Source organism: Podarcis melisellensis, assembly GCF_964234715.1.
Source record: "Podarcis melisellensis genome assembly, chromosome: 5".
Taxonomy (NCBI): Eukaryota; Metazoa; Chordata; class Lepidosauria; order Squamata; family Lacertidae; genus Podarcis; species Podarcis melisellensis.
In genome coordinates this window covers 46,941,897-46,968,374 of record NC_138537.1, presented here as the reverse complement: position 1 = coordinate 46,968,374, position 26,478 = coordinate 46,941,897, and the positions used below count along the sequence as shown (strand labels likewise).

Below are 26,478 nucleotides of genomic sequence, written 5' to 3'. Positions count from 1 at the left end.
GTACAAGAGCACTTTCCCCTCCTGCAGTTTCCAGCTACTGTTACTCAGAAGCAATTGCCTCTTCCCCTGGAGGTAGAGCACTGCTGCAATGGCTAGCAGCTATTGATAACCTTCTCATTCATGATTAAAGCTTATTGCAAGTTTGCAGCTGTACCTGTGCAATTATTGTTGTTTAGTCATTTAGTCGATCCGACTCTTCTTGACCCCATGGACCAGAGCACGCCAGGCACTCCTGTCTTCCATTGCCTCCCGTAGTTTGGTCAAACTCATGTTGGTAGTTTTGAGAACACTGTCCAACCATCTCGTCCTCTTCTCCTTGTGCCCTCAATCTTTCCCAACATCATAATTCAGTGGGGTGTGTTCTCAGGCAAGTGGGCAAAGAATTGTAGCATTTGTGTGTGTGCATCCATTTGATATTATGTGCTGTGCTTATTGACCAGGCAGTCACAGATTTTTGGCTCTTGGGTGGAGTGGGAATGACACGCACTGGATGGGAGAGTGTTTCACACTTCTCGCAATGAGGGAACCACCAGAAGGCCCTCAGAGCTGGATCTCAGTGTCTGGTGAATGATGTGGGTGGAGAAACTTCTTCAGCTATACAGGGCCGAAGCTGTTTAGGGCTTTAAAGGTCAGCACCAACACTTTGAATTGTGCTTGGAAACGTACTGTAGTTCTTTTAGGACCAGTGTTATATGGCCCGGTTGGCCACTCCCACTCACCAGTCTAGGTGCAGCATTATGGATTAGTTGAAGTTTCCAAGTCACCTTCCAAGGTACAGCGCATTGCAGTAGTCCAAGCAGGAGAAAACAAGAGCTTGTACCACTCTGGTGAGACAGTGTACAGGTAGGTAAGGTCTCAGCTTGTGTACCAGATGGAGCTGGTAGACAGCTGCCCTGGACACAGAATTGACCCAGGCCTCCATGGATAGCTGAGAGTCCAGAATGACTCCTAGGCCTTTAGGGAGGAGTCCCAGGACCAGGGAGTCCCCCACACCTGTCCCCCAGAAAGATTACTTCTGTCTTGTCAGAATTCAACCTCAATCCTCTGTCTCCCACCACTGACCAAAGGCACCTCACTTTATGAAAAATGGAACTTGTCATTAGTTAGTTTGTGCTGTTTGCATCTTAACTTGGTTTAGCTCTGTATTCCTGGATTGGCTGTTTCCCTTTCCTCTGGTGACATTCATTCACCTTTTAAACAGGTATGAAGTCTGGCAGAGTGTGCAATCCACATTGTACTATCAGCTGCCATGCATTTTGGCGTGTGATCTCTCTTCCTCTGCTCATCTTTTGGTCCTGTTCCATTTTGTACTTTAGTTGTCTGTGTGCTTCTACATCCATCCTGCCTCCTTAGCAAAACGGATCATGTAGTATCATATTCATCTCTCCTTTGATGTTCTGGGATGTTGCTGCAAAGCTAGCATTACACCTAAAAGCATCCACAGATTTTTCACTCAAATGCTTTTGCATACATGCGGAAGTGGATCCCTACCTCTGAGGTAGCCAAGGCAAGGTCAAGTTCAGCCACATGAAGGATCGGTGCCTCTGCTCAAGCAACAGCTGTGCCGTTATTTTATTTATTTGTTATTTAAATAGTTATATGCACCCCACTTTCAAATAAAATATCACAAGGGTGTACACAGCCACTATTTATGTTGGAAACACCATTCAGGCTGGGAAAGAGACCGCTATCCTTCGGGGACAAACTCTACTCCATTCCATGTGACTCTGTCTTGTGTAAAATTCTTTCTGGGATCCCAATTCCAGGGACTGAACCACTGCGGAATTTACCATGAATTTTCATTTGGGCGAGAAACATAGCAGGGGGCAGGGGCAGCGGAGGAAATTAGAGACATGAAAATTTGTTGTGATTTTGCCAGGGCTAAGATGATATTATGCTACACTGTATATAGTTTTAAACATTGTTAAGGGAAGTTTGTTTTGAACTGCGGCGGAGAAATATGTCAAGTAGCTTTCTTTCATTTCACTATACCTGCTCTATATAAAGATATAGATATGCGCGCACGCGCGCACCCACTTGATTGTTTGTGCTTCTTTCTGACGTGAAATTTCTGTGGTTCAAAGTGGACGTTGGCTGAGATTTCAGAAGAGTTATGCTCAGCAGGGACTACTGGGCAGGAGCAGAGAAGTCCGGAGCGCCCCTCACCCACCTTCCTTGCGCCCACCTTCGCGGGTGTCACCCCGACCCCTCCCCACCCACCCACCGCGCCAACGTGAGGGAACTTTGAGTGGCACACGCCGTCAGATCCCCTTCCCGAAGGAGCCTTGCTCTCGCTGTTCACATCGTTTCCCAACACAGCCGCCGCTTTCCCCGAGGTGGCCAAGAGACGCGCAAGGCTGGCGGAGGGAGAAGTTGGCGCGGCCGCCGGGCGCCTGGAAAGGGGGCGAGCGGATCGCCCGTCCCTCCCGATCCAGTGACGAGAAGGAGCCGTGCTCGGCGCGAGGGGGCGGGGAGGCGATGTGGTGACTTCTTCTACAAAGGCAAGCCGGAGAAATCACCAGCCGGGGTTGGCTGGCGCGCTCGCTCTCCCTCGCTCTCTCTCGCGCGCTCCTTCAGCTCCTCCCCCGCGCGCTGGTGGCTTCCCCCCTTCATCAAAAGCCCGCTCGGCGACGCCAGCTTTTGGGGGGAGAGGGGGAACTCCGAAAGCAAAGAAAGCGGGGTGTTTCTCTCCTTTCTTCCCCTCTTTTTTCTCCCCAGACTGCATCCAGGGTCTGAAACTTCGAGAGAGTTATCGCCGCTGCCTTCCTTGAAGAGCAGATCTGGGAATAAAACACAACCTGCCGTCTTCTCCCAACTCCCCTCCCATTTCGCTTCCCTCTCACTCCGTCGCGCTCTCTCTCCCTCTCCGTCTCTCTCTCTCGCACACGTTCCCTCCCCGCCCCTCCACCAGCATCAGGGGCAATGGGAAAAGTTACTGGCTGGTACCCAGGCTGGCACGTTGCTCTGCTAGCCGCCCGGACATGGCTTTTGATCCTCACTTTTGGCTTCATCGGGGCAGAAATCACTTGCAGCTCGTGCCGTTGGCAGGTGCAGCTCCAGCTGCGGGAGCAGCAGCGAGCTCCGGACGGATTATTAATGCACTTGAGGACGGCGGGGCGAAGAGGCGACGAGGCGAGGAGGAGACCCGGGGAGGAAAGAGGTGAGAGGCGCCCCGGTGGTGGCGAGGAGGCGCCGGCGAGTGCCGGGGATCGAGCCCTCTCCGCTTCTGCCCCCGCCGAGGAGAAAGACGCGTCGCGCAGCCTGGCCGGCTCCCGGCAGCTGAGCGGCGAGCGCCCCGAGGCTCGGCTCGGCCGCCGAGCGTCGCCCTCGGGTGGGAATCGAGCCGGGCGCGCCAAGTTCTCTTCCGCCGACGGGCGCCCGGTGGCGAACTCTCCGGCCGGCCGCGCTGCCCGATCGGCGCCCCTGGGCCGCCTGAGGAAGCCCGGCGCGGATCGGAGGCGGCTGGCGAGCCGGAAGCCCCGAGGGGCCCCGGCGGACAGAGACAAGCCTCCGGAGAGCCGGGAACGGGCAAGTCCGGAGCAGCAGCCGGGGAAAGCCACGCGCTTCCGCCTGGAGGAGCTGAAATTGACGAGCACGACCTTTGCCCTCACGGGGGATTCGGCGCATAACCAAGCCATGGTGCACTGGTCGGGACACAACAGTAGCGTGAGTAGCCAGCATTGTCACGATAATGCACGATTGGGGGATGGGGGGGGGTGGAGATGGCCCAATCTCTGCTGCTGTTCTCTAGAAAAGATTCAGGGAGCAGGATGCTAACCTCGCCTTCCCACTGCACTGGATGATTCTTCGGTTTTAGTGCCCCTCGAGGGGAGTTTCGCCTTCTTCTTCGCGCGCTCCCGTCCTCCCACCCCCGCTTGTTTTAAGGGAGGGGTGGTCTTCTGTTCGTGCGTCCGTGTGGCGCTTTCTCTCTGGGGCAGAAAGTTTCCTGCTCCACTTGGCACAGCCTTGAACTGCATCTCGGGGCATTCAAGCGCACGCGAATGTACGAGGAGAGGAGAGCCCTGGATTTGGGGCGCTGCGAGTGGGAAAGGGCTGAGATCACGGAGGGTAAAATAGGTCGCGTCGCGTGCAGGATGGAAGATGTGGATCAAACTGTTTCAAAGTCGGATGAAAAGTGTCGGATATTTCATTTCCGAGATGCTACTGGTATGGCAAAGTGGCACAAATTGTAGCCTGATTTCCATGGTGAGTGGTGGAATTATGGAGATGTGGTCGGGGGCCAAAAGCCCCCTATGAGGCCAGATTTCCTCACTGGATCCTATCTGATCTCCAGTCTGTCCATATTCTCTCCGGCTTCCCATTTGATGGCATGTATCTAACCAGCACACACAGCTTTCTCTTTTTTCCCATCGCCAAGTCAATTTCTTTTCCTCTTTCCCTGTGTGATACTGGCTGATTCTGCAAAATTTATAGAACTGTGTTTCTTGTACTGGGACACTGGGGTAGAAAGTGTCTCTCAGTCTCTATTATGTCACTAATTCATTGCCCCTTAGCTTTCATTTAATAGATCATGTCATGAGCAATCAGGGTTCAGTTTTGATCAAACGCATGCCAGTATTAGAATCTCTTCAAGCCTGCCCTGAATTCCTTTCCCTCAGGCATACTAAAGCACTTCAGGTTTTGCAACTGAGGATTGGCTCACCACCACATATCATCAGCTCCCGAGGGGTGGTGAGGTGCCTATTTATATAAAAAGGAAACTCAGGTTGCAAGATGGGGACAACTGCTCACCTGTTGTTCTGTGCTTTATCCCTGTTGATACTAAAATGAGAGTTTTTCCATCCTGTATATCTACAGTAATTAAATCCCTTTTCATTCTAACATGTATCTCTTTTTTTTAATAAAAAAGGTTCTTGTGTTACATTGCTGAAGATTTATCCCAATAAACAGAGCTCCTTTCTTTCACAACACTTCCTAGTGTAAACTGGATATCAGCTTTTAGAGAACTAGGACAATGCAGACTGGGCTCCTGTATAATGCTGATCCCTGGGAGTTACTTTATCCTGCAAAGTTAAAGAGAACTAAGGAAATGTAAGATGCACCAAAACACAAAGAGGAAAAGTTTTTTTTTATTCATAGGGTAGATACACATTGAATCTTTCATGCTCCATCTTAAGGCATTCTTTGGGTCTGTCACTTCTAGTTCCTGTTACCTGTAGCCAGCTTTCAATGGTAGCTTTAAAAAATGATGATTTTACCATTATAAATTCCTTTTGGTATGAGGGAGTATAAATCATAGTATGTCCATTTAGTATTCATGAGGATGTCATCAGCACTTCTTGAGAATTCAGACTTTATTGACCAGGCCATAATTTTATAGGGTTTTCAGGAACTTTAATCCAATACTGCAAAAAACCCTTGTGCTTTTCGGGGGACCTTTCCCCCCTTTTACCCATTTTGGCTATCAGATCTCTCTATCTAATACAGGTCCACTAAAATCAATCCTCCACTTCAAACTCCAGACTTTTAAAACTGATTGAACAAGTTTGTCACAGCTTTCATATGATTCATGTCCTTAGCAATGGTTTACAACTTAAAAATAGGCTTAAAAGCTTCCGTCTGGGGTTGTAGCACAGAAGAGATAAGATGGAGACTTTAAATTAAAACAATATATAATTCTGATCATTACTGTATTGTGAATTATAAAATGCTACATTCCAATTTACCTTTATGGCAAATCTTGTTGCAAAGTGAGTAGAGAAAAGTTCTTCAGTCAATTGGTCATATCCTTTTGAACATTTGCATGTGTTTAAATGGGTGATAGAAGTCAGTTGTGTTATTTTATGTGTTCATGACACATTCATCACATTACAGTATGGTGACAGGGAATTGGTGTAGCAGATCACTCTAGATCTGCAGAATCTAGAGCAATCACCATTCTTTTGTCATTGCACAAAATGATCTTGCTGCTGAATCATCCTGTTTGGTGAAAGCAAGGTGTCTTTATGATCCAGTGAAATATCTACCGTCTCAGGTGACTTTCCCCTCTAAAGTAAATGTCAGGGGCATCTTGACTAGAGTTTTTGGTTGTGTCAAGATTTGAAAACCAAATTCAGTGTTGGATCATTGTTGACTCTGGATAAGTATGACAATGTGTGACTAGGAGAGCTGATTCTCAGGACTATATCTGAACCAGTATATCCAGTGCTTTATGTAGAGTGATAATATGCAAATAGGCAAAGTAGGCATCTCTAAAAAGGTTTGGAAAAGTCGTGGAAGCGCCAGCAATCTGGAATGTGATGGTCTTGCAAGTCGCATAAGTGTTCTTTCTGTCTCACATGGACTTTCCCTTTCCTGGCAATCATGATTTTAGTCATCTCAGATACCCAAAGGTGAGGCTCAGATGATCTAGCCTTGTGTCAATATATTATCTGAATTGTGTGAGTCTAAACAACATTATGTAAACACTGAAAACAATTATCTGAATTTCCAATGTATTTCTCACTATTCATGTGTTCTTAATGGCACTTGACTAAACACATGGAGGTGGTTGTTGGTGCCTACACAAGTACAGGAGACTTCTCTACTGCAGGCAGTCATCCTTGAGTGCATGGAGAAGAATAGAAAGATAGAGTTAGCATGCATGCATTTATACTCATGCTCATATGATGAATGTCTGAAGAAGACTAGATGAGGAGTGGTTAACATTCACTGGCTGAAAGCCTTGCCAGTCCTCCAGGGTCTGTATGCCACTGTGACCAAAAGTGAATGTGGCCACCTCACAACTTTATACTCACACCTGAACAGGAAAAAGAGCCCTTCTTCTTGGATAATCTCGGCCGATCAGCTGAAGAGGGGGTTCCCCCCTTCTTTGTTCAGGGAATCTGATGTCTGGGGTGGGGGGAATTAATGCACCTATCAGGCATCTGGGCTGGGGACAATATTTCCATCTACCTGTATCTACTTCTTTTAAGCTGCAGCTGTTGCCAAATTTCATCAGGCCTTCAGAAGATCAGCAAAAATTGATTGGAGTCAGGCTCCTGGCGCAAAAAGGTTAGTCACCCCTAGGCTAGACAGGTGGTGTATTTTGACAGGAGAATCTTTCAATATATTAAAAAACTAGCTTGCTTTATTGCAGACACAGAAACCTAGTCATTTCTTCAGAGCTCAAATGATGTAAGGGTGGGTTAGAGGGGCCTTTCTACTTTGTGGCAACCCTCCTAGCCACTATTGTAGGTAAAACTGGAAGGAGTCAGGGATTTGCCCCCTGTGGATTTCATTAAGGCTTTCCATTCCCTTTATTGTTCAAGTATTGCATTTATTGAAGCAATTCATTGGACAGAAACTGAAAAGGAATGGTAGGAAAGTCTAATTGTGTACATTCCATAGCTAATGGAATGTAAGGATTTTATAGACTTTTATTTTTTACAGTATTGAGTGTTTTACTCTGTTGTGTACCACCCCCCTGTTCTCTTTGGAGAAAGGGCAGTTTGGAAATAACAATCATGGAATAATTTTATTCCATCCCATTATAATAAAAGTTTCATCTCATAATTGTTAGATCACTTATTATCCTATGAAACATCCCAAAGAAATATTTCACAATGTGATAAAAGCCATATCTAAAACAACTGCACGCATGCACACACACACCAAACACATATAGCGCAAGTATAAAAACACATATAAAAACAATTGCTTTTAATATAGAATTTCAAATAAATCTGGTTATCAAGTGGGATAAAAAAATTCCAGTTAAAAGACTTGTTGAAGGAGGACAGTCTTCAACAGGCAATGATAAGACAGTAAAAATGACACCTGTCTGATATGTTATGAGAGGGAGTTTGAAAGCATGGGTGCCACCACACTAAAGGCCCAGAATTGACACTGCGTGGAACGGATCTCCTGATAATATGGTATCTGCCGGGTTTGGTACATAAGGGATGAGACAACCTTTTAGGTATTCTGATCTCAAACTGCAGAGGCCTTTATACAGTAGTACTAGTCACTGAAATCTAGCCTGATAGCTAATTGGCAGCCAATGCAAATCTTTCAGCAGTGGTGTAATATAATGGAGATGTTCTGCTCCAGTGAGTTACTTTGCCATATTAGGTGCTAGTTGCAGATTCTTGGCAGCTGCAATAAAGCAGTTTGCAGTCATCCAGTCTGGAGGTTGCCAATGCATGGGCAAGAGTGGTCAAGCTAGCCTGGTCCTAAAACAGCCATACAGTGTAGCCTAATCACTAAAATGTGTCTGAGGGTTGTTTTTTATTGTGGAAAACTGTAGTAATGTCTGAAGTTATAATAATGCATGCGTTGTGTGATAAGAGGACTGGGTGGGGTATTACAGATATAGATGCTCCTTCCTGAACCTTTGGGTTCTTCTGGGCTCCTTTGGGAGGAAGGGTAGGATATGAAATTAATAAATAAAACTTTGAAGTTTTATTTCATGAAGTTTTGGATTACAACTACAGTCATACCTCATGTTACGTTTGCTTCATGTTACGTTCTTTCAGGTTACGTCCCATGGCAACCCGGAAGTACTGGAAAGGGTTACTTCTGGGTTTCGCTGCTCACGCATGCGCAGAAACGCTAAATCACGCTTCGTGCATGTGCACAAGCGCCAAATTGCACCGCGCACCTGCGCAGATACGGTGCTTCAGGTTGCGCTCTTTTCATGTTGTGAACGGGCCTCTGGAACGGATCCCATTCACAACCACAGGTACCACTGTACTATCAGCCCCAAGCTGTGGTGTAGTGGTTAGAGTGTCGTACTAGGAACTGGGAGACTTGGCTTCAAATCTCCACTTAGCTGTGAAGATCACTAGGTGACCTGGGGCCAGTCAGTGCTTCTCAGTCTAACCTATGTCACAGGGTTGTTGTGGGGATTAATGGAAGAGGAAGAGATCCATGTACACCATCCTTAACTTCTTGGAGAAGCATTGAGATATAAATGAAATAAATGAAGAAGAGGAGGAGGAGGAGGAGTTTGGACTTGATATCCCACCTTTCACTCCCTTTAAGGAGTCTCAAAGGGGCTCACAATCTCCTTTCCCTTCATCCCCCACAACAAACACTCTGTGAGGTGAGTGGGGCTGAGCTACTTCAGAGAAGTATGACTAGCCCAAGGTCACCCAGCAGCTGTATGTGGAGGAGCGGGGACGCGAACCCGGTTCACCAAATTACGAGTCCACCGCTCTTAACCACTACACCACACTTGACCAATGGCCAAGGAGGATGGAAATTTGAAAGTGAAGTCCTGTTCTAGTGCAAAACATCTGGAGTATGTCAGGTTTGGGGAGGCTGATACAGTATGGGCATTTATTTTGTGTGCCCATCTATGCCTCCTGGCCTGCTTCATATAGTCTTTTGCCTCATGAAGAGTTCTGGAGAACTTGAAAGCTTGCTCAATACTTTGTAACATTTTGAATGGCCCTGATAAAAACAGCGCAGCCAGAGGTGATGCGTCCCATTCCACTACCTGAGGCAAAAGGGGATGTGCCACTTTGCCCTGCTGCTGCTCCTACTACTCCTGCCACCACCTACATGCTCCTGCCACTGCCTGTTCTGCTGCCTCATCCTGCCACATCTGCTGCTAGTGAAGAAGCAGCACCAGCATTGGAACCTATTTTGGGTGAGATCCCACTTGAAATGGATGCAATCAGCATTGACAGTGGCAGCGCTTCCCAGCTGCTGGCAGAGGCAATAGCTAGGTGGGACACATGTGAGCATGCTGCCTGGGGGGCATGTGCCACCTGAAATAGTGGGCTTGCCCTGCCTAATGGCTGGGCCAGCACTATGCCCTGCTGTGGATTTTGGAGGTTTATTTTTCTCATGGACCAATATGGCTGCCTTTGTTTTTATGATTAATCTTGATTTTAACTGGGAAAAGAAGCCAGGTTTTTGTGGGGGTTTTCTTTACCTCTAGGGGAAAGAGAACAGCCTCAATGAGAGGGAAATATTTTCTTGTCCTCTTTGAAACACCACCGTTATCATGAACAACAAACCTGTGTTTGAGTGCATAGGAGCCATCATTAAGCAAACCAGTAAAAACAGGAAACCATGACACTGCAGCAATGCCTGTAAAGGATAGGTCTTCTCCACCCAGAGCAATAGAACATGTACAAGGTGGAGCTACAGCCACCATAGAATGCAACAAATTCTATGATGGTTGTCTCATTGTATGTATTATTACACTTTTGCACACGTTTAAGAAATGAACAAGTGATGCGGATATCTGTATTGCATGGCAAGTCCATTTTGTGCTCATGCATGAGCATGGAGGAAGGGAGCAGGCCCAGCTTCTCAAGTGTTTAGCTGCCACCTCCAAAGAAAGGCATTGGCTGGCCACACTGACAAAGATAGTATGACTGTTCTCTAATATGGATAGTGGTCTACGTTGTGCTTTTCTGGTGCATATATTTCCATTCACTTCCAGAAATATTATTCATATCAACACAAACCTATGCATGCTTATTTGGAAGCAAGACTTAATATGTTCGGTGGGGCTTGCTCCTAGTTCAGTGTGCGTAAAGTTGTAGCCTAAGCAATCAAAACTCTTAATGGCTCCCTGGAGATGGGCTGGTGGAAATGTATGGTCTCACACAGAAAGACTTTCTTACAGCTTGCTTCATAAGATGCAAAGCAAGAGGGAGACTCGCAAATAGGCTGTATCTTTTAAAGAAACCTGTAGTTATTTCTCTAAATAATCAAGCAAAGAAATTGGCTTCAGAAGAAAAACTCTCATTATGAGGCAGTTTGGAGATAAGATGGTATAATGAGATTCCATGTGGTTATTATTGAAAATGCAAGGTTGTGTACAACACAAAGACAGAATGAGAATGCAGCTTCTTTCCTTGGTGGAAGAATCCTCTGTGCTGAACAATTGTGCAATTGCTACCTGGGAATTTATACCTGCAAACCTATAACGCTTGAACATTGTAAAGTATAATAATAGCTCAGTTCTGGATGCCTTAGCGTGTGACTCTCAAAATTTGTGTTGTCCTGTGTTTGCAGCATTCAGGAGAACACCTCCAATAAATGTCAGAGGTTATTTTATGTTGCAGAGCAAAGCGCTTTACTTTATAACAGTGACAGTAGATGTAAACATCCTCAGGACTGACTTCATTTGAGGTGATGAAAGTTCTCTCTGTGATGGTGTTCAATGGAAGAGTAATTATTCACACATGTCAGGTATCCCTTTGATACAATCATCAAATGATGCAAATCAAATTGAGGAATGCAAATCTATGAAGAAGTGAAGAACGATGTTTGGTTCTTCTTCTGAGGTCACAAACAAGATGAGCGGGCATTAAAGTTTAGCATGGGTTTATAAGAAGAAAATGTAGCACTGTAGTGAGCGGAACAAGAAGGCATCAGAATGTGGGAGAAACAATGGCCTTGAAATGGTGTACAGCGGTACCTCAGGTTAAGAACGTAATTCGTTCTGGAGGTCTGTTCTTAACCTGAAACTGTTCTTAACCTGAAGCATCACTTTAGCTGATGGGGCCTCCCTCTGCTGCTGCGCCTCTGGAGCACAATTTCTGTTCTCATCCTGAAGCAAAGTTCTTAACCCGAGGTACTGGGTTATCGGAGTTTGTAACCTGAAGCGTCTGTAACCTGAGATACCACTGGATGCCAATCTAAGCCTTTCCTGTGGTTTATCTCTGTAGATCATGATATGAGTAAAAGTTGGCATAACTTGATATAAGATTCCCATTATGAACCATATGCACTCTATGATTTGCTGGATCATGGACCAATGAATGGGTGGCAAAGACCCTGCAGCCATGCTAGCACAGGTTACTGATGGGGAGAGCATAACTCTCAAACAAAAGGCACAGCCCTCTAGATCTGGGACTGAGGTGATACTTACTTCAAGACAGGTAAACCCTTCCCTCCTTTTCTTTTTTCACTTCTAGCATGGATCTGTGACAAATCTCTCTCTCTCTCTCTCTCTCTCTCTCTCTCTCTCTCTCTCTCTCTCTCTTTTTTCTCTCTCTCTCAACTTTTGAAATAGGCATCATTTTACTCTTTAGATCAAGGTGTGGATGCTGTGTGATTTGCTGCCCACAGTAATTGTAACTTGGGTATCTGAAGGAGCAACCATATATTCAGTCACTTTCATTTCATGTAATAAACCAATCTTTCTTTATTCCTCTTGTGCAAGAACGTCTTGGGGCATAAAATTAAGAGTAATCACACATTCATATCAAGCACAAGTTTTAATCTCCAACAAAATGTCCTAAACCTCTTGGGTGGGTGTCTTCAAAACACATGAATACTGGGCATGCATTGTGGATTCAGACACATTCCTTATATCAGCCTGAAGTACCTTCTACGCTTTCCTGAGTATTCAAGTTTTCGTGTCTCTTGCTATGTCAGTGCGTTTTTAAAATTACAAAGTGCTTCTCAGAACAAATGGGATCTTTGCACGTTTGAGTAGAGCTTTGTTAAAAATGGCAGCGACGTATAAAGTTCCATCAAAAATAAAAGAATGCCCCCCAAGTTCCCCCTTTTTGCCTTTCTCACATAATAGTCATCATACTCCTCTGTACTTCATAAATCTCTCCTATGCCCTCCTGATACGAAACAAATTCCTACAGTGAGAAAGCACTCAGTAGAGAGAAGCCAACACAAACTGCAATCAGTTCTTGAAACAAAAAACTGTTTCACCAAAAAAACAAAGCAGCTTTTCATGTTTCAGAACCAAACCAAATGGGTGCCATAATTCTTCTGCCTTTGTCATGATTCAGCTCTAGCTATATTTTCCACTGTGTTGCCCAGCTAGCTTTTTAAAAACTATACAATTTCTGTAACAAGATATACTGAAAATATCCTCCCCTCCCACCCCCAAGAATAACTCTATTGTGATGGAAAGGACTGAAAGGAAATATGATTCACTAGCTTTTGGGAAACTGGCTTGTGCTGAATGAAGAACACAAACCTATTGTTCTTTACAGATGAGTTGTGTCTTTTAACTGGAGAACATGGATTCAAGATTTTCACTTGCCAAGTGACTTTGGGAATGTAACCTTGCTTTGTCTCTCCCCCTCTATGATTATATCATTTATTTTATTAAGTGAGACCATAGGTCCATGAATGGATTAAACATAAAGGTTCATATCTCAGCCCTGCTCCTTCAGCTCCTTTAACATGATAGTTTGGGAAGTGACCATGGGACCTTCTGCATGCAAAGTATGTTCTCTACCAATGGAGCATGTGTTGTGTGCACTTCAAACCATTGAACTAGAAAGGGGCTCTCTTTGATCAATTCATCCAGCAGAGGTAGTGACAGCAATATTGCTAGTTGATAGGAAATTCTAATTTTGCATAATTGCAGAGAAAGTATCAATGGGAATCAAATAGACTTGATATCCATTGTGTTTGCCTAATCCTTATGGAAACCATCAGCGTAGATGAGAGATGGAGAACCTGTGGCTCTGCAGATGCTGTTGAGTGCCAATGGTCAGAGATTATGGGAGTTGTAGTTCAACAGCATCTTGGGAAGTCACAGGTTCCCCATTCTTAGTTTTGATGAAAGACAGGTCAGTCTTTTTTCTTTCAGTGCTTTTAGCCAAAAATGCTGAGGAGAACCTATGTGGTCAGAGGCAGTGTGCATCTGAATACCAGCTACTGGGGATAAACATCATGGGAGGAATATTTCCATCTACCCCACCCACTGCCCTTGGAAGCCTTGCAAGTTGCTGCAGCATCATGGAAGGGGTTTTTCTAGGACCAAATTGAAACTGTAACGCTCCCTTGTTATTTTTGTTATTGGATGCTGGGTGTTGTTTATGTAATCATGTTATATTTATAGTTCTGAAATGTTGCTTTCTGTATGCTATTATATTTGCTATTGTTTTGTAATGTTATCAGGGAATTCTTTATGCACCATTTGGTTTTGAAATGTATTGTTTTATATGTTGTCAGCTGCTTTGAGCATCATTTTCTTCTGGTGGAAAAGCGGCATACCAATAAAATGAATGAATAATGAACACAGGAGAAAGTGATCGTTTTCATGCCTTGCTTGTCAGCTTCTGGTGGTAGCCAGCTGGTGGCTTTTGGAAACAGGTTGCTAAGACCAGATGGACCTTGATCTGATCCAGCAAGTCATTTCTTCTGCTCATCATCATTTAACCTAGATGTACCCTTTTGTGTACTGATGTATCTGAATTAGATTTTACAGGGTTGCTGTCATTTTTAGCATTTGAATCATATGCTGGAATCTTATTCTTGACCTTTCAAACTATAATTAGATTTTTTTATGCATCACTCCTAAACCCAGTTGTGTATACCTAAGGCAGTGGATATCAATAAAGTGGCACAACTGAGCACTGCAGTCTCAATAGGAGGTGTTAAACTCCTACAGAAACTCATTCTCTCCCCACCCCACCCCCTCAATTCTTTTCTGTCTCTGGAGCACTGCTGGAATGGACTGCTGCTGCAATACAATCATTTATGATTTGTCTTCAAAATATAAATATGGTCGATTAAGTAACTTAAATGGTCATCAAAGGTGTGCATAGCTTTTGGGGACAGACAAATGTATCAATTTTTGTTTCTATCAGTTTATTTTTCCTCTCTTAAGTTCAGTTCTTCACATTTCTGGATCAGTTCATGATTTTTTAAAGTCATCATGAAAATTCATCAGCATGGTATTGAACATTTCTCCTAATATATGCCATTTTGTATGCATTTTTGCCTGATACAAAGGGGTTTTTTTTTACAAACAATTTCCTCCAACAATGCATTTTACACATTATTTTTACTAATATGTACATTTTATGCATGCTTTCCCCTAATATACTTATCTTGCTGCACATTATTTGGCTGGAGAACTCCATCAAAACATTCAGAGAGCAGCAAATTTTGAAGTTAGGTATTTTGGTCTGCATAATGTTTCAGAAAGTGAAAATTAGGTTCGCAATAAAGTCCAAAACTCATTGAATTTCCATCCCATCCTTAATAGCTACTTCACTTTGCACTGATTCCTCCACTAGCATCTGCCACTGAAGCTACTTTTCTTATTGTCTAAAAGTTTTGGAAATTATATGCATATTCACATATGAAATAAGCGGAGGGTAAAAATGTCTGACTAGGCCCTTCAGCTGCCTGGTTCCCTTGTTGTTTAATCAGCAGGAGGTGAATTAAAATGGCTGCATTTCAGAGTCCCATAAGCCTCAAAGGCAATGAGCCTCTCTTAGTTTTAAGAAACATTACAGTGCATGAAGGTGAAGCGACCTGCTGTGTTTTGGCTCAGAACAGGCAAAGGGTATAAAGCAAGTCTCTTTTGCCATTGTGTTCTCTGATGTTGAAGCAGCAGGAAGAAGTACTGTTGGACTGGCTGGGCTGACATAAAAATACATGGGGTGCCTATAATGCACAGAGAACTTGCAGTGTCTGGAGAATAGAGCCCAAACCTATTCATCAAGTAGATTTGCCACCAGCCACCAGGGCAACACACTTGAATGCTTAGCAGCTAGCATCTGACAATTTGCTTCCTAATATCCCTTAAAATTTGAATATCAGTTGTAGCTAATTTCATGTTATGCAAAGGCCTGCTCAGTCTGGCATGAATAACCAGGGAAGGGCAGAGTGGATGGGGGGGGGGGAGGAAACGTGGATAAAAAGCCAAGCACAATATATTCTTTGTGTATTCAACATGGATGAAATATTTTATGAAGTTTGGTTCTCCTACACATGGCAACTGTTCCAGGCACACTAAACTGCATGATTATTAAAAGAAAAATGAATTCCAAACTCATTTGTTTTGAAATTATGTGCGTTCCTTCTTTAGGATAGATAACCCATGCAAAAGTATTGACATAGGCTTTGTGTGTTCCTTTGACTTATCAGCGCCCCACATCACACACCTAGGTAGCCAATAATCACAGGCGGCTTTCGTGTAGCGGGTGTTTAAATTTAACTTTCAAATAAATGACCCTTTCTTGTGAAATCTGGAGTTCTTTCAGTGTGAGAGGGCTGTGCCACATTGGTGTCGAGAGGTCTAAATTGCTTCTAGGCTGATTGCAGTTATAAGCTATGAAGCAATTATTCAAACTGTCCTTTGAATCCACCACAGCTAATGTATATAATGCAAGTTTTCATTAATATATCAGTAATTTGAACAGAAACCGTTACGTGAAAAGAAGGGCAATTTTTGGAATTTGTACTAAGATCTTGAGTTCGATTTCTTCTACTGAGGCAGTAGAGGTGATGAGATATCTTCATCCTCAGCACATTGTTGGTATTAAACAAACATTTAATAGAAACTCTAAAATCAGAATGAGTGCATTGGTCCTAATAAGATTTTTATTAGCTTGTCCATTGGAGCTGACTTGCTCAAGCTCTAATTAATCATGATACAGGGAATTGGAAAGGAAGTTACCACAGGCTAGAATAGCTTCACTTGTTGGGATGAGATCAAGCCACTAAGAACTCCCTCTCCAGAGGCGGATTTAGGGCAGTGCAACCAGTTCTGCCTCACTGGGCACTGAGTCTAGGGGACACTGCAGGGCATCACAACCATGATGTGTAGTGAATTGAGCAGAATGGAAGGTGGGAGGTGGGTGGCATGTTGAATTTCAGCCTCTAAACATACAAAAGGACATGGAGATAGGCGACTCCAAATTCAATTTTATGCTCAAATGAATGTCAAAGGAATATATATATATATATATGGTGTATATGTGGGAGACCTATGTTGGTCTAATTTATACGTAGGTGTCTTTTGGTAGTGATAATGATAACATTTATTGTCAAGATTATTATCGCACAGGGTTTTGACCGCAGGGATTTGACCTGGAAATGCAATTTGCTTTCCGCAGAGTTTTTACTCAGGCTTGCAAAAGTAAGAAGAGGCTTAAGTATATCATTACATGGAAATTATTCAGCATAGTGTGACTTGTTGTTTCTAAGCCAAAGGCACATTGTCCTGTGATAATGTGAAAGTCAATAGATTTCATTTTTACAAAAGCAGCTTTGTTCATTTTTGTTGGGTTTTTTTTTTGCTGTTGAGATTTTAGAGTAGTTCAACTCCCTCTCTTTTGACCTGCCTGCACTCTCAGGAAGGCAATGTTGCCCTGGTTGTACTCAGGCTGCAGCATCAAGACAGAAATATCTAAGTGAAGATTACTTCACATGACTATGTAGTCAGTAGTGACACAGAATTCAGCTAGTGAACTGCGTAAAGGCTAGGACTGAAGAAGCCTTGAGGCTGGCCCAGTGGGGATGGCTGACTAGCAATCTTGTACAAATTCTCAGTTATTCACCCACGGAGCTCATCTGCACTTCCCGCAGCAAATATAGATAGATGACCTAGAGAAAATCCACTTGAATGTGCTTGTCTCTAGACTGGCATAACAGCAGAAGGCAGAGCAACAGGCTGTCCTGCCTATTTGCAGTGCAATAAATCAGAGCTACATTTAGGTAACTAGATGACTGCAGAGTGTGCTGGAATTTGGTCTCCTGATATTCTAAGGTAAAAAAATGGAGCCCCATTTTAAAACTTTCTTCTTCCTCAAAGTATTTATATATCAATCTCATCTACCCAATTTTCAAGAATAAGCCAGGAAAATAAAAATTAGGAGTTTAAATTGCAAAAAAAATGCATCAAATCATTTGACACCTTAGGGTGAAGGATGGGGAATGAATGAATGAATGAATGAATGAATGAATGAATGAATGTGTCAGATCCATTAGTGAGGATACAGGCCAGTTAACTAACTTTATATGGAATGTGTGTGCCATTTTGTCATTTCCCTCATACAGCAAAGTGCCTTGGGACAGTCAAGCTGTTTAAGCACCTTACACATAATTGTAACCTGGTAAAGACACAGAAGTACATTGCAGTCATGCCAAGCAAAGTGTGTAAAGTAGAGGTGGGCTCTGCCACTGCAATGCCACCCCTCTGCCCTAAGAGCCATTGACTGATTGCGCAGAGGCATCCTGACTTACTGAAAGTAACCAGGAAACACAAAAGATGGAGTAGATTAGCCTAAAGATTAAAACTTTTTGCAGATTATCAAAAGCTGCAGAAATGGTTATTTTAAAAGGAAACAGAATTCAATGTGCAGAACCCGTTGCTGGGCTCCATACATCTCCTATACACATAAAGGCTTATGACCATATACCCACAGCATGCGGAAGCTCTGAATGTGCAATCTGGCATTTATTTTTGAGAACAGATAGTACACATAGTGAGACTGTGCTCTATATATAAAAAGGTAAAGGACCCCTGACTGTTAAGTCCAGTTGTGAATGACTCTGCGGTTGCGGTGCTCATCTTGCTTTACTGGCTGAGGGAGCCGACGTTTGTCTGCAGTTTTTCCGGGTCATGTGGCCAGCATGACTAAGCCACTTCTGGCGAAACCAGAGCAGTGCACAGAAACACTATTTACCTTCCCACTGGAGCGGCACCTATTTATCTCCTTGCACTTTGACATGCTTTTGAACTGTTAGGTTGGCAGGAGCTGGGACTGAGCAACGGGAGCTCAACTGATTGCGGGGATTTGAACTGCCAACCTTCCGATCGGCAAGCCCTAGGCTCAGTGGTTTAGACTATATATACCTATGTGCAAAAACTCTAATCAGCGAATGGAGAAGGCAAGCAGACTTGGTTTTATTGTACCCCTGCATTCATTTCTATACCATTTGGACATTTTCATTGGGTTTAAGTTGGCTCTGCATGGATGCATTGAGCCCACATTTTTAAAAGGTCACTTGGGTTGCATGAAATTGGTCTGAACTTTGCCTTAGTTGTCAACTCAGCCTTAACATTTGTATACAGAATTCCTGCCCTTATGCAATTCAATATCCCCTTAGCAATTCCAGCATATCAATTGGTTCGCCATCCTGATCAATGGGGGCCTGTTAGTTGTCAAAAAAAATAAAGATGCCCACCAACTTTCCTAGAACACTTACTGTGCTCCTACAGCCAGTAGAAAGCACTAGCCTCTAAGGAATGTGTTACACTACCATACAAATAAGCACTGTAAAACTGCCACTTTAACATAATCATATTACAATTGAATTATTTTGTCACCTTTCTCTACTCCATGCATTTCATATTGAAGATTCGTTTCAAAATATGTGCTTATATCCCATGCTAGTCTTACTTAAACCCACTGAAATTAATGAACATGGCTAATTTAGGCCCATTAATTTCAGTGGGTGTACTTGGAGTAGAAATTTGTTGGAGACCACGCACAGGTAATACACACAAGACCAAGTTCGTGGCTACAGCATTTCTTCTTCTTCCTGTCTCAATTTATTGAAGACAATATGGGATATTTTTCCAAAATTTTCTTCACAGCAAAGCCAGCAAACTTCTATACAGTGGTACCTCAGGTTACATACGCTTCAGGTTACATACACTTCAGGTTACAGACTCCGCTAACCCAGAAATAGTGCTTCAGGTTAAGAAATTTGCTTCAGGATGAGAACAGAAATTGTGCTCTGGTGGTGCGGTGGCAGCAGGAGGCCCCATTAGCTAAAGTAGTGCTTCAGGTTAAGAACAGTTTCAGGTTAAGAATGGACCTCCAGAACGAATTAAGTACTTAACCCGAGGTACCACTATACTAGATTTGGCAGCTAGGCTCTGTTCATATCCCCAACTGGAATATGGTTTGCCCCTTATTTTGCCCACTTCATTATATAAAAAAAGAACTGTTCACCAGCTTTTCCCACCCTCTTTCTGTGTAGCCCAAAGAGTATTGACACTGTTGCTGGGATGCTTCTTTGTGATGGACACATTGCAACAGAAACAATGATTTAAGCAACCCGAATTGCAGTCGGGAAGCTGAGATCGTTACTATAATGTGGCAGGCGGCAACAGCTGGAGACAGCATGATGTGCTGTTACTTTCTTGATTCATAAAAAAAATGTCACTCACAGGATAAGTATAGGTGCGAAGATTTTTGTCACTTTTTGCCCATTCTGTGGGATGTGGAAGGTACATTTGCAGATTAAAAGGAGGCAGCCTTAGGCAATCTGTGCTTTAAGAGAAATTTCCTGGTAGCCAAAGGCCCCTAGGCTGGTAATCACTTCAGGGGAACAGACATGGCTAAGCTGGGTGGTTCCTTAGCTGAAATTAAACAGGGAAAGGGGGTTGTAAATACCACCAGCAGCCATGTTTTTCTCCATACAATTCTTCCTGAGAGTGAATGAACGTCATCAAACCCCATCAGTCCCAGAGAGACTTTTCTCAATTACACTCCCAGCATGTGAGGTGAAAGAAGCCTCACATTGTAGTTTCTTCATGTTGTGATCAACTGGATTATCTAGTTTCAAAGGACAGAAATCCTTTTTTAGAATAACAGAGGCAACCCAGTAGCCCTTGGAACACCTCATAAGTACTTAAAAAAAAATAGCCACTTGGTTTTTTAAAAATGGGTTTTCTATTTAAAATCTGTACAGAAATGGGGCAGGGTGGACTTTGTTCCACCTCCCATGCAGAACTGGACCAGGCTTTAATAGGTGCTGCCATACTTGATTCCAACATATACAGTTTCCCCAGAAGGATACCGTGGATAATTGAAATGCACTGGGACATCGAATCAACAGGGACACACTCCCCCATATTGCTCATGCTATCAGTAATCATACAGGGTGGTCAGCTGGTATCTGTGTCAAGGGTGGGCCTGTACTTCAGCTGAAATCTATCTCATCCAACAGTGCCTGAAGGTGAGAGCATCTCAGCTGTGCAATGTTACAGTTAGTATAAGTTTTCTTCCTACTGAAACTAGAAGTCTTCCTCCACATCACAAAAATATACAAGAGGGTGTTGCTAAGTCTTGGTGTTCAGTATTTCATCACTGGTTAGTTTAAAAAAAAGATGGAGGCAGAGACCATATGGAATAAATAAATGCTAATTTAGCTGAAAACAGCACAAAAAGTGTGAGACAAGTGATGCCTATCACAAAATATACAGGAGGTCACCGCTAAGTCTTGGTGCTCAGTATTTCAGCTGGAGCAAGTGCAGTAAATGATGCAGATGATAATTACTTTCTTTTTATTGCATAGTAAATAGCTGTGTACAGTCTCTCATAAATAGCTAGAGTGCTGCCCTGAAGCACATAAATCTCAAGGAGCATTTTCCCTGCCCCACTAATAATCCTTGTAACATGCAAGGCAGGCATCTTTCTCCAGCTGCCTTTTGCCCTCATAACCCACTGGAGTTTGCTACCGGGCTCTGGAGGAAACAAGCTTGCAGAAAATCAAGAGCTACCTAATTGGTGCATCTAATCCACGCCATGGAAGATTTTGTGCTGCTGTTTGTTTGATAGGCTTTAGTACTCAGTGTTCAGCAGGGTGGGTAGTGGGCAGGGCACTACACTGAACACATCCCAGTGAGGAATCCTTATCATGCTCCTATCCTATAAAAGTCAGCTGGCAAAGAAGTAGGTCAACCTCATCATGTACCACAGTCATTCCAGCATAGAGCTTTGGAAGAAGGCCTTGATTATCAGTGGGGTTAATCTACATGGACTATGTCAAAGGATTCATTCATACTGAGTTGGCCAGTGACTAAAGTATATGTCAATTGGGGGTAGACTCTTGGATTTGCTGAGTTTACTGCAAACATATTGGTATCTGTAAGAAATGGAGCTGTGTCCCTGGCACCCCCCCAACCTGTTCTACTGAAATGGAGAGAATAAACAGCATGAAATAAAGTCTAGCATTTCTGGCTCTCTTTCTGATGAGAACCACACAGGTGCACACAAAATGGCAGAGAATGGAATTAACCAAAGCATTGTTACACGCCATCCCAATCTGCAAGCAGTGCCAGATTCCAGGGGTACTGAGCACACTTACCAGGGGCTTTTGGAACCATGGAACCTTTTTGGAACCATGAGGCACAACGGAGCCTGTGGTGTTTTTATTATATAGGGTTTATTTACACATATATACAACCTGAATCTAGATTGAGAGAATGCAGAGCATCCACATTTCAAAAAGGTACTGTTCCTTCCATTGCTGCAGCCTCAGATCTCAAACATTGTGTCTGACTTTCTCTTGTGTTCCTGCCCCCTCAAGCTTGCAAAACTCACCCCCCCCGCCATTCACTTATATAATCCAAACTGAAACCCCACACCCTTTAAACCATTTTGTCCCTGCCCATTAACTCACAGCTGGAGGAGGGGCCCCACCTTACCTTTTCTGGCATAGTCTTTGTCCTCCAAATGGCTTTCTTAATGGGTTAACAACTCAGCCATTATTAGTTTTGTTCCTCCAGTGAGGGCACACTCAGGCTGGATTGGTTTGTTTGCATAAATTGAATCCAGCAGTGTATGGCACAATTTAATCAAACCTTGATTAATTCTAACTTTTACTAAATCCAGTTACAGATAGGTAGCCGTGTTGGTCTGCCATAGTCAAAACAAAAAAATTTCCTTCCAGTAGCACCTTAAAGACCAACTAAGTTAGTTCTTGGTATGAGCTTTCGTGTGCATGCACACTTCTTCAGATACGAATCTGAAGAAGTGTGCATGCACACGAAAAGCTCATACCAAGCTCATACCAATCTGAAGAAAAAGCTCATACCAATCTGAAGAAGTGTGCATGCACACGAAAGCTCATACCAAGAACTAACTTAGTTGGTCTTTAAGGTGCTATTGGAAGGAAATTTTTTTGTTTTTACTAAATCCAGGAATTATGGAGATGATCTAGCACCCAGGAGCTTAGGAAAACCTCCTCTTGACTGCATGTATTGATAGTTGGCATTAGTTGCAGAATGCCTGGATTTAATGACATCTTATATCTGGATCCCTTTTCAGTGAACTCAGAGCAAGAGGAATACATTCCTATCACACCTCTGTATCATACAACAGGGCCACTGCCAATCCCTAGAGACCGACAGTCAGTGGGACTAAAATAAATCCTCTTAAGGTTTATGTAAAATGAAACTGGCAACACAAGGAAACATTTCATATTTTGTTATGCTCATCTACATATGCTTATGTAGTGTAATTAACCTTTACCAGGAAATAAATACATATTTATTAATAAAAAGAAATATACACACATATTGGGGTTTTTTTGAGGGGGAGGAGGTTTGCGAAAACAAAACAAAACACAAGCTTTTTGCAGAAATCTGCAACATAACAATAAAGGAGCTTGTCTACTATCTGTGAGCAGGGAGTTCCACAGTGTAGGTGCTGTCACACGGAAAGACTGATTCCTTATGAGCGTAGAACAGGCATTGAGTGGCACTTGTAAAAATGCCAGTTCCAAAAACCACAGTTGTCAAGTGTGCATATATTGGGTAAGGCAACCCATCAAGTAGACTGGACCCAAGCTGTTACGGGTTTTACATTCTAAGAGTAATACATTGGATTTGGCCTGATACGAAATTGGCAGTCAGTATGCATTTTTGAACCAGGGGTGTCAAAATACGATGGCGTCTCACTCCTGTCAGCCATCATGCTGCAACATTCTGCTACTGCTTGCAATTTCCATACCAAACACAAGGAAAAGCCTCACAGAAAGGGCATTGTAATCCACACTGGAAGTCACCAGTGCTTGGACTACTGTGGTCAAACTCTCCTAGTCCAGGGACAACAGCAGCTGTCATAACAATCAATGGTGGTAAAAGGTGCTCCCAGGATGGAGAATTTAGAGAGCCCATCTACATACAGCTCAAAAGTAAAGTGTAAAACTTCTGGTTAATTTTCTACAGTCACTTTCTTTAGGCATAGCATCCAGCACACTGCGATTCTAAACAGATGGTCTTCTGTAGGAGTACAGGTTATATTGCCTACAGTATCTCTTGAGTAAAACGTATTTTCTTTTACCCCAAAAATGTTCAGTATAATCTTCAGATGAAATGCAACATTTCATTCCACCCACCTCCATCACCAAAGTACATTTTTAAAATGAACGTGGGGAATAATGATGGAATATTTTTGAGGGGTTTTTTGTGTGGTAACCATTCCCTTGCTCCAATAAAGCTAAGTAAGCTATTGAAAAATATTGTCTGAGCTGAGCAAGGGAGAGTTTAGAAAAGTGGGAAATTCTTTGTGATAATTGCATTCAAACATCCGTAGTGTGGGGACCAGGGTATAGCAATAAGGTGCCAGTACCTGGAGAGCAAAGACCCATATGATCAAAAACTACTTTCTGCAGGGGTCTTTCTCACAGGAAACTCAGCCATGCAGCTGATCCAGTTGAACCTGTTGTCCTTTGGAAAGGGAGAGAAAAATAAGCATTGTGGAGCTTTTTCTTTTGTGTGTCCCAGGCACTCAAGGGGCTGGATGGGATTACCAGTGATGAATAAGACACAGGAGACATTTATTGGGGTAAATTAGGCCACAACTTTATTGATAACAGGTGTAAACCAGTTTGGCAAAGGCACTGGGGAAGTTTCTGCCCTCAACCAGTCCACCTGCTGGTTGAAACCAGGTGGTGAGTCGCTGCTGGCATGAGGGCCACGCTTGACACAGATCAAGTTTGACATTCCTGCCTGTGCTACTTCTCGGAAGGGATCCTATAGCCCAGGCATGTCCAACTCCCAAGAGACTGCGATCTACTTCCACTATAAAAAAACCTGGCACTTGTTGAGCCACAGTTGTTGAGCTTTTGGGGGGGAGGAAGACCCAAATTTGTTCTTTTTTGGGGGGAATATTCATCAAAGTTGTTGGGGCGACAATCAATCAGGATCATGTGATCAACCAGGTTCGACCAGGGACACCCCACGATCGACCGGTAGATTGCGATCAACTAGTTGGACATGCCTGGTATAGCCCATTGGCCTCAGTGTGGGCTCCTAGACAACAATACCCCTTCCTGGACCCTTTAAATGTGCTGCCTTGATGTTAAAGGATACCGCTCAATGCTTTATCCACCAAAGTTGTGATGATTTGCTATGAGGCAGGCGAAAACGTGCAGACAGGCCAATTACTTGTAGTCTGTGGGGGTGGGGATTCCTCCCTGGCCCTGAATACGGTGACAGAGTATTCCATTGCAATGTCCTCAAACTGTTCAGCCTGCTCACCACTAGTCTGAACCATGCATACCAAGAATAGGGTGAGACGGTGGGTGATTGAATGGGAAGAGGGCTGGCACTGGGTGCTATTCCCTTTTAACAAGGAGAGGCAGTTGCACTTGTTGCCAAGCCATCGCCCAGCCCCCTAGCACTCTGCCAATTGGTTAACTAAGAAGCCAGTTTTTGCACCAAGAAACACACAGCTGGAAGGGGAGTTCTTGCATCCTCGGCCCTGGCTGTGTGAAGTTTCCTTTCTGAGCCTTGATACCCAGGACGCTGCGGGCTGAGCTGGGCAGGAAATGTGCAGTTCATCAAAAGCAGGGGACAACCAGCTGGTTGATGGGCATTTAGGAAGCATTGGAGAAGGGGCTTTGTAGGTATGGTTGATTGGCTGTACCTGCAAAGGCCCCTTTCAGCCAAGTCCCACCTTTACCTACCCGTCACCTGACATCATACAATGCCAGGTGTACAGCATAAGGGCAAACAGCCTTGTGGGTTAAATCAGGAAGCCTGGAGGCTCAGATTAGACTATAAACTATAGGTTTGTAGCAATGTAGCCTTCTAAGATTTTATCCTGTGAAAGGTATTCCCACATGGCTGGAACTAGATTTAAAACCATATTTGAATAATAGATAGCATATACATACCAAAAGATGAGCTCTATGGATTAGACCAAACTCTGTTTCATTTATCATCCTGCATTCCACAGCTGCCCCTGGGAAATCCACAGTTAGGATTTGACCACAGCAGCTATTTCCTGCTTTGCCTTCTCAGCATCTGATATAAAGTTTATTAGAACCTCCCTCCCCTCACTCCCAGGATTAACATTTCAACTATCTATCAATCCTTAGCCGTGTTCCAACTGCATATTTTCAGGGGGAAGTGCAGTCTCAGTAAACAAAAAGGAAAAAAAGAGACAGAAAAACATCAGGGACTCCCGGATTAAATGGCTGAAGCATAGTAAAAATGGCAGTTTGGGTCCCACCCCAAATCATTGGCTTATGGCTATCCAAATGCTGCACTTGAGAAAATATTTGGATTCTGAAATTGTCCTCATTTCATGCCACATGGAAGTTTGAATTTGTGACCGTTAATCCCAATGTTGTGAATTTTACTGTTGTATACCTGGAATGAAAGTCTCCTTGGCCACACTAGACCTTTCACAGATGCCAACTCTTAGGGGCCGAGGTCCTTTTGCCCCCCCCCCAAAATATTTGAGGGGACTGCTCCACCCCAAAAAGTTGGACATTGCCTTTCAAATGGTGAGTGTGCACTGCATCTTGCAATCGATTATGTGGGGTTGGGCTTACCTGCCCCCCCCAATATTTTATTCAGGTTGGCACCCCTGAAGCCTTTGATAACCAGATGGCCCTGGGAGAGAAATTAGAAGCGTCTAGCATGGTTTCTAGCCATGAAATCACCAACACATCTTTATTATTATTATTATTTCTTACTGTGCTCCATCTTATTCTTATTCACTCCATCTTTCAAAGACATATCCATATTTCAAAGATGCTTTCAAAGACCTCAAA

General features: G+C 43.6%; 1 protein-coding gene across 5 annotated transcripts in view; it reads left to right on the top strand.

Moving 5' to 3' along the window:
- Positions 1 to 2,241: 2,241 nt before the first annotated feature.
- The window catches only part of SORCS1 (sortilin related VPS10 domain containing receptor 1), a 368,116-nt gene continuing 343,879 nt past the window's right edge, over positions 2,242 to 26,478 (top strand). For 4 of the 5 annotated variants that reach the window (XM_081912031.1, XM_081912030.1, XM_081912028.1 and 1 more), the window contains exon 1: positions 2,242 to 3,666. In XM_081912031.1, coding sequence (XP_081768157.1) covers positions 2,923 to 3,666 — 744 coding nt within the window. In that variant the 5' untranslated portion in view covers positions 2,242 to 2,922. The remainder of the gene's footprint in view (positions 3,667 to 26,478) is intronic. The other variant, XM_081912027.1, reaches the window with a different exon arrangement.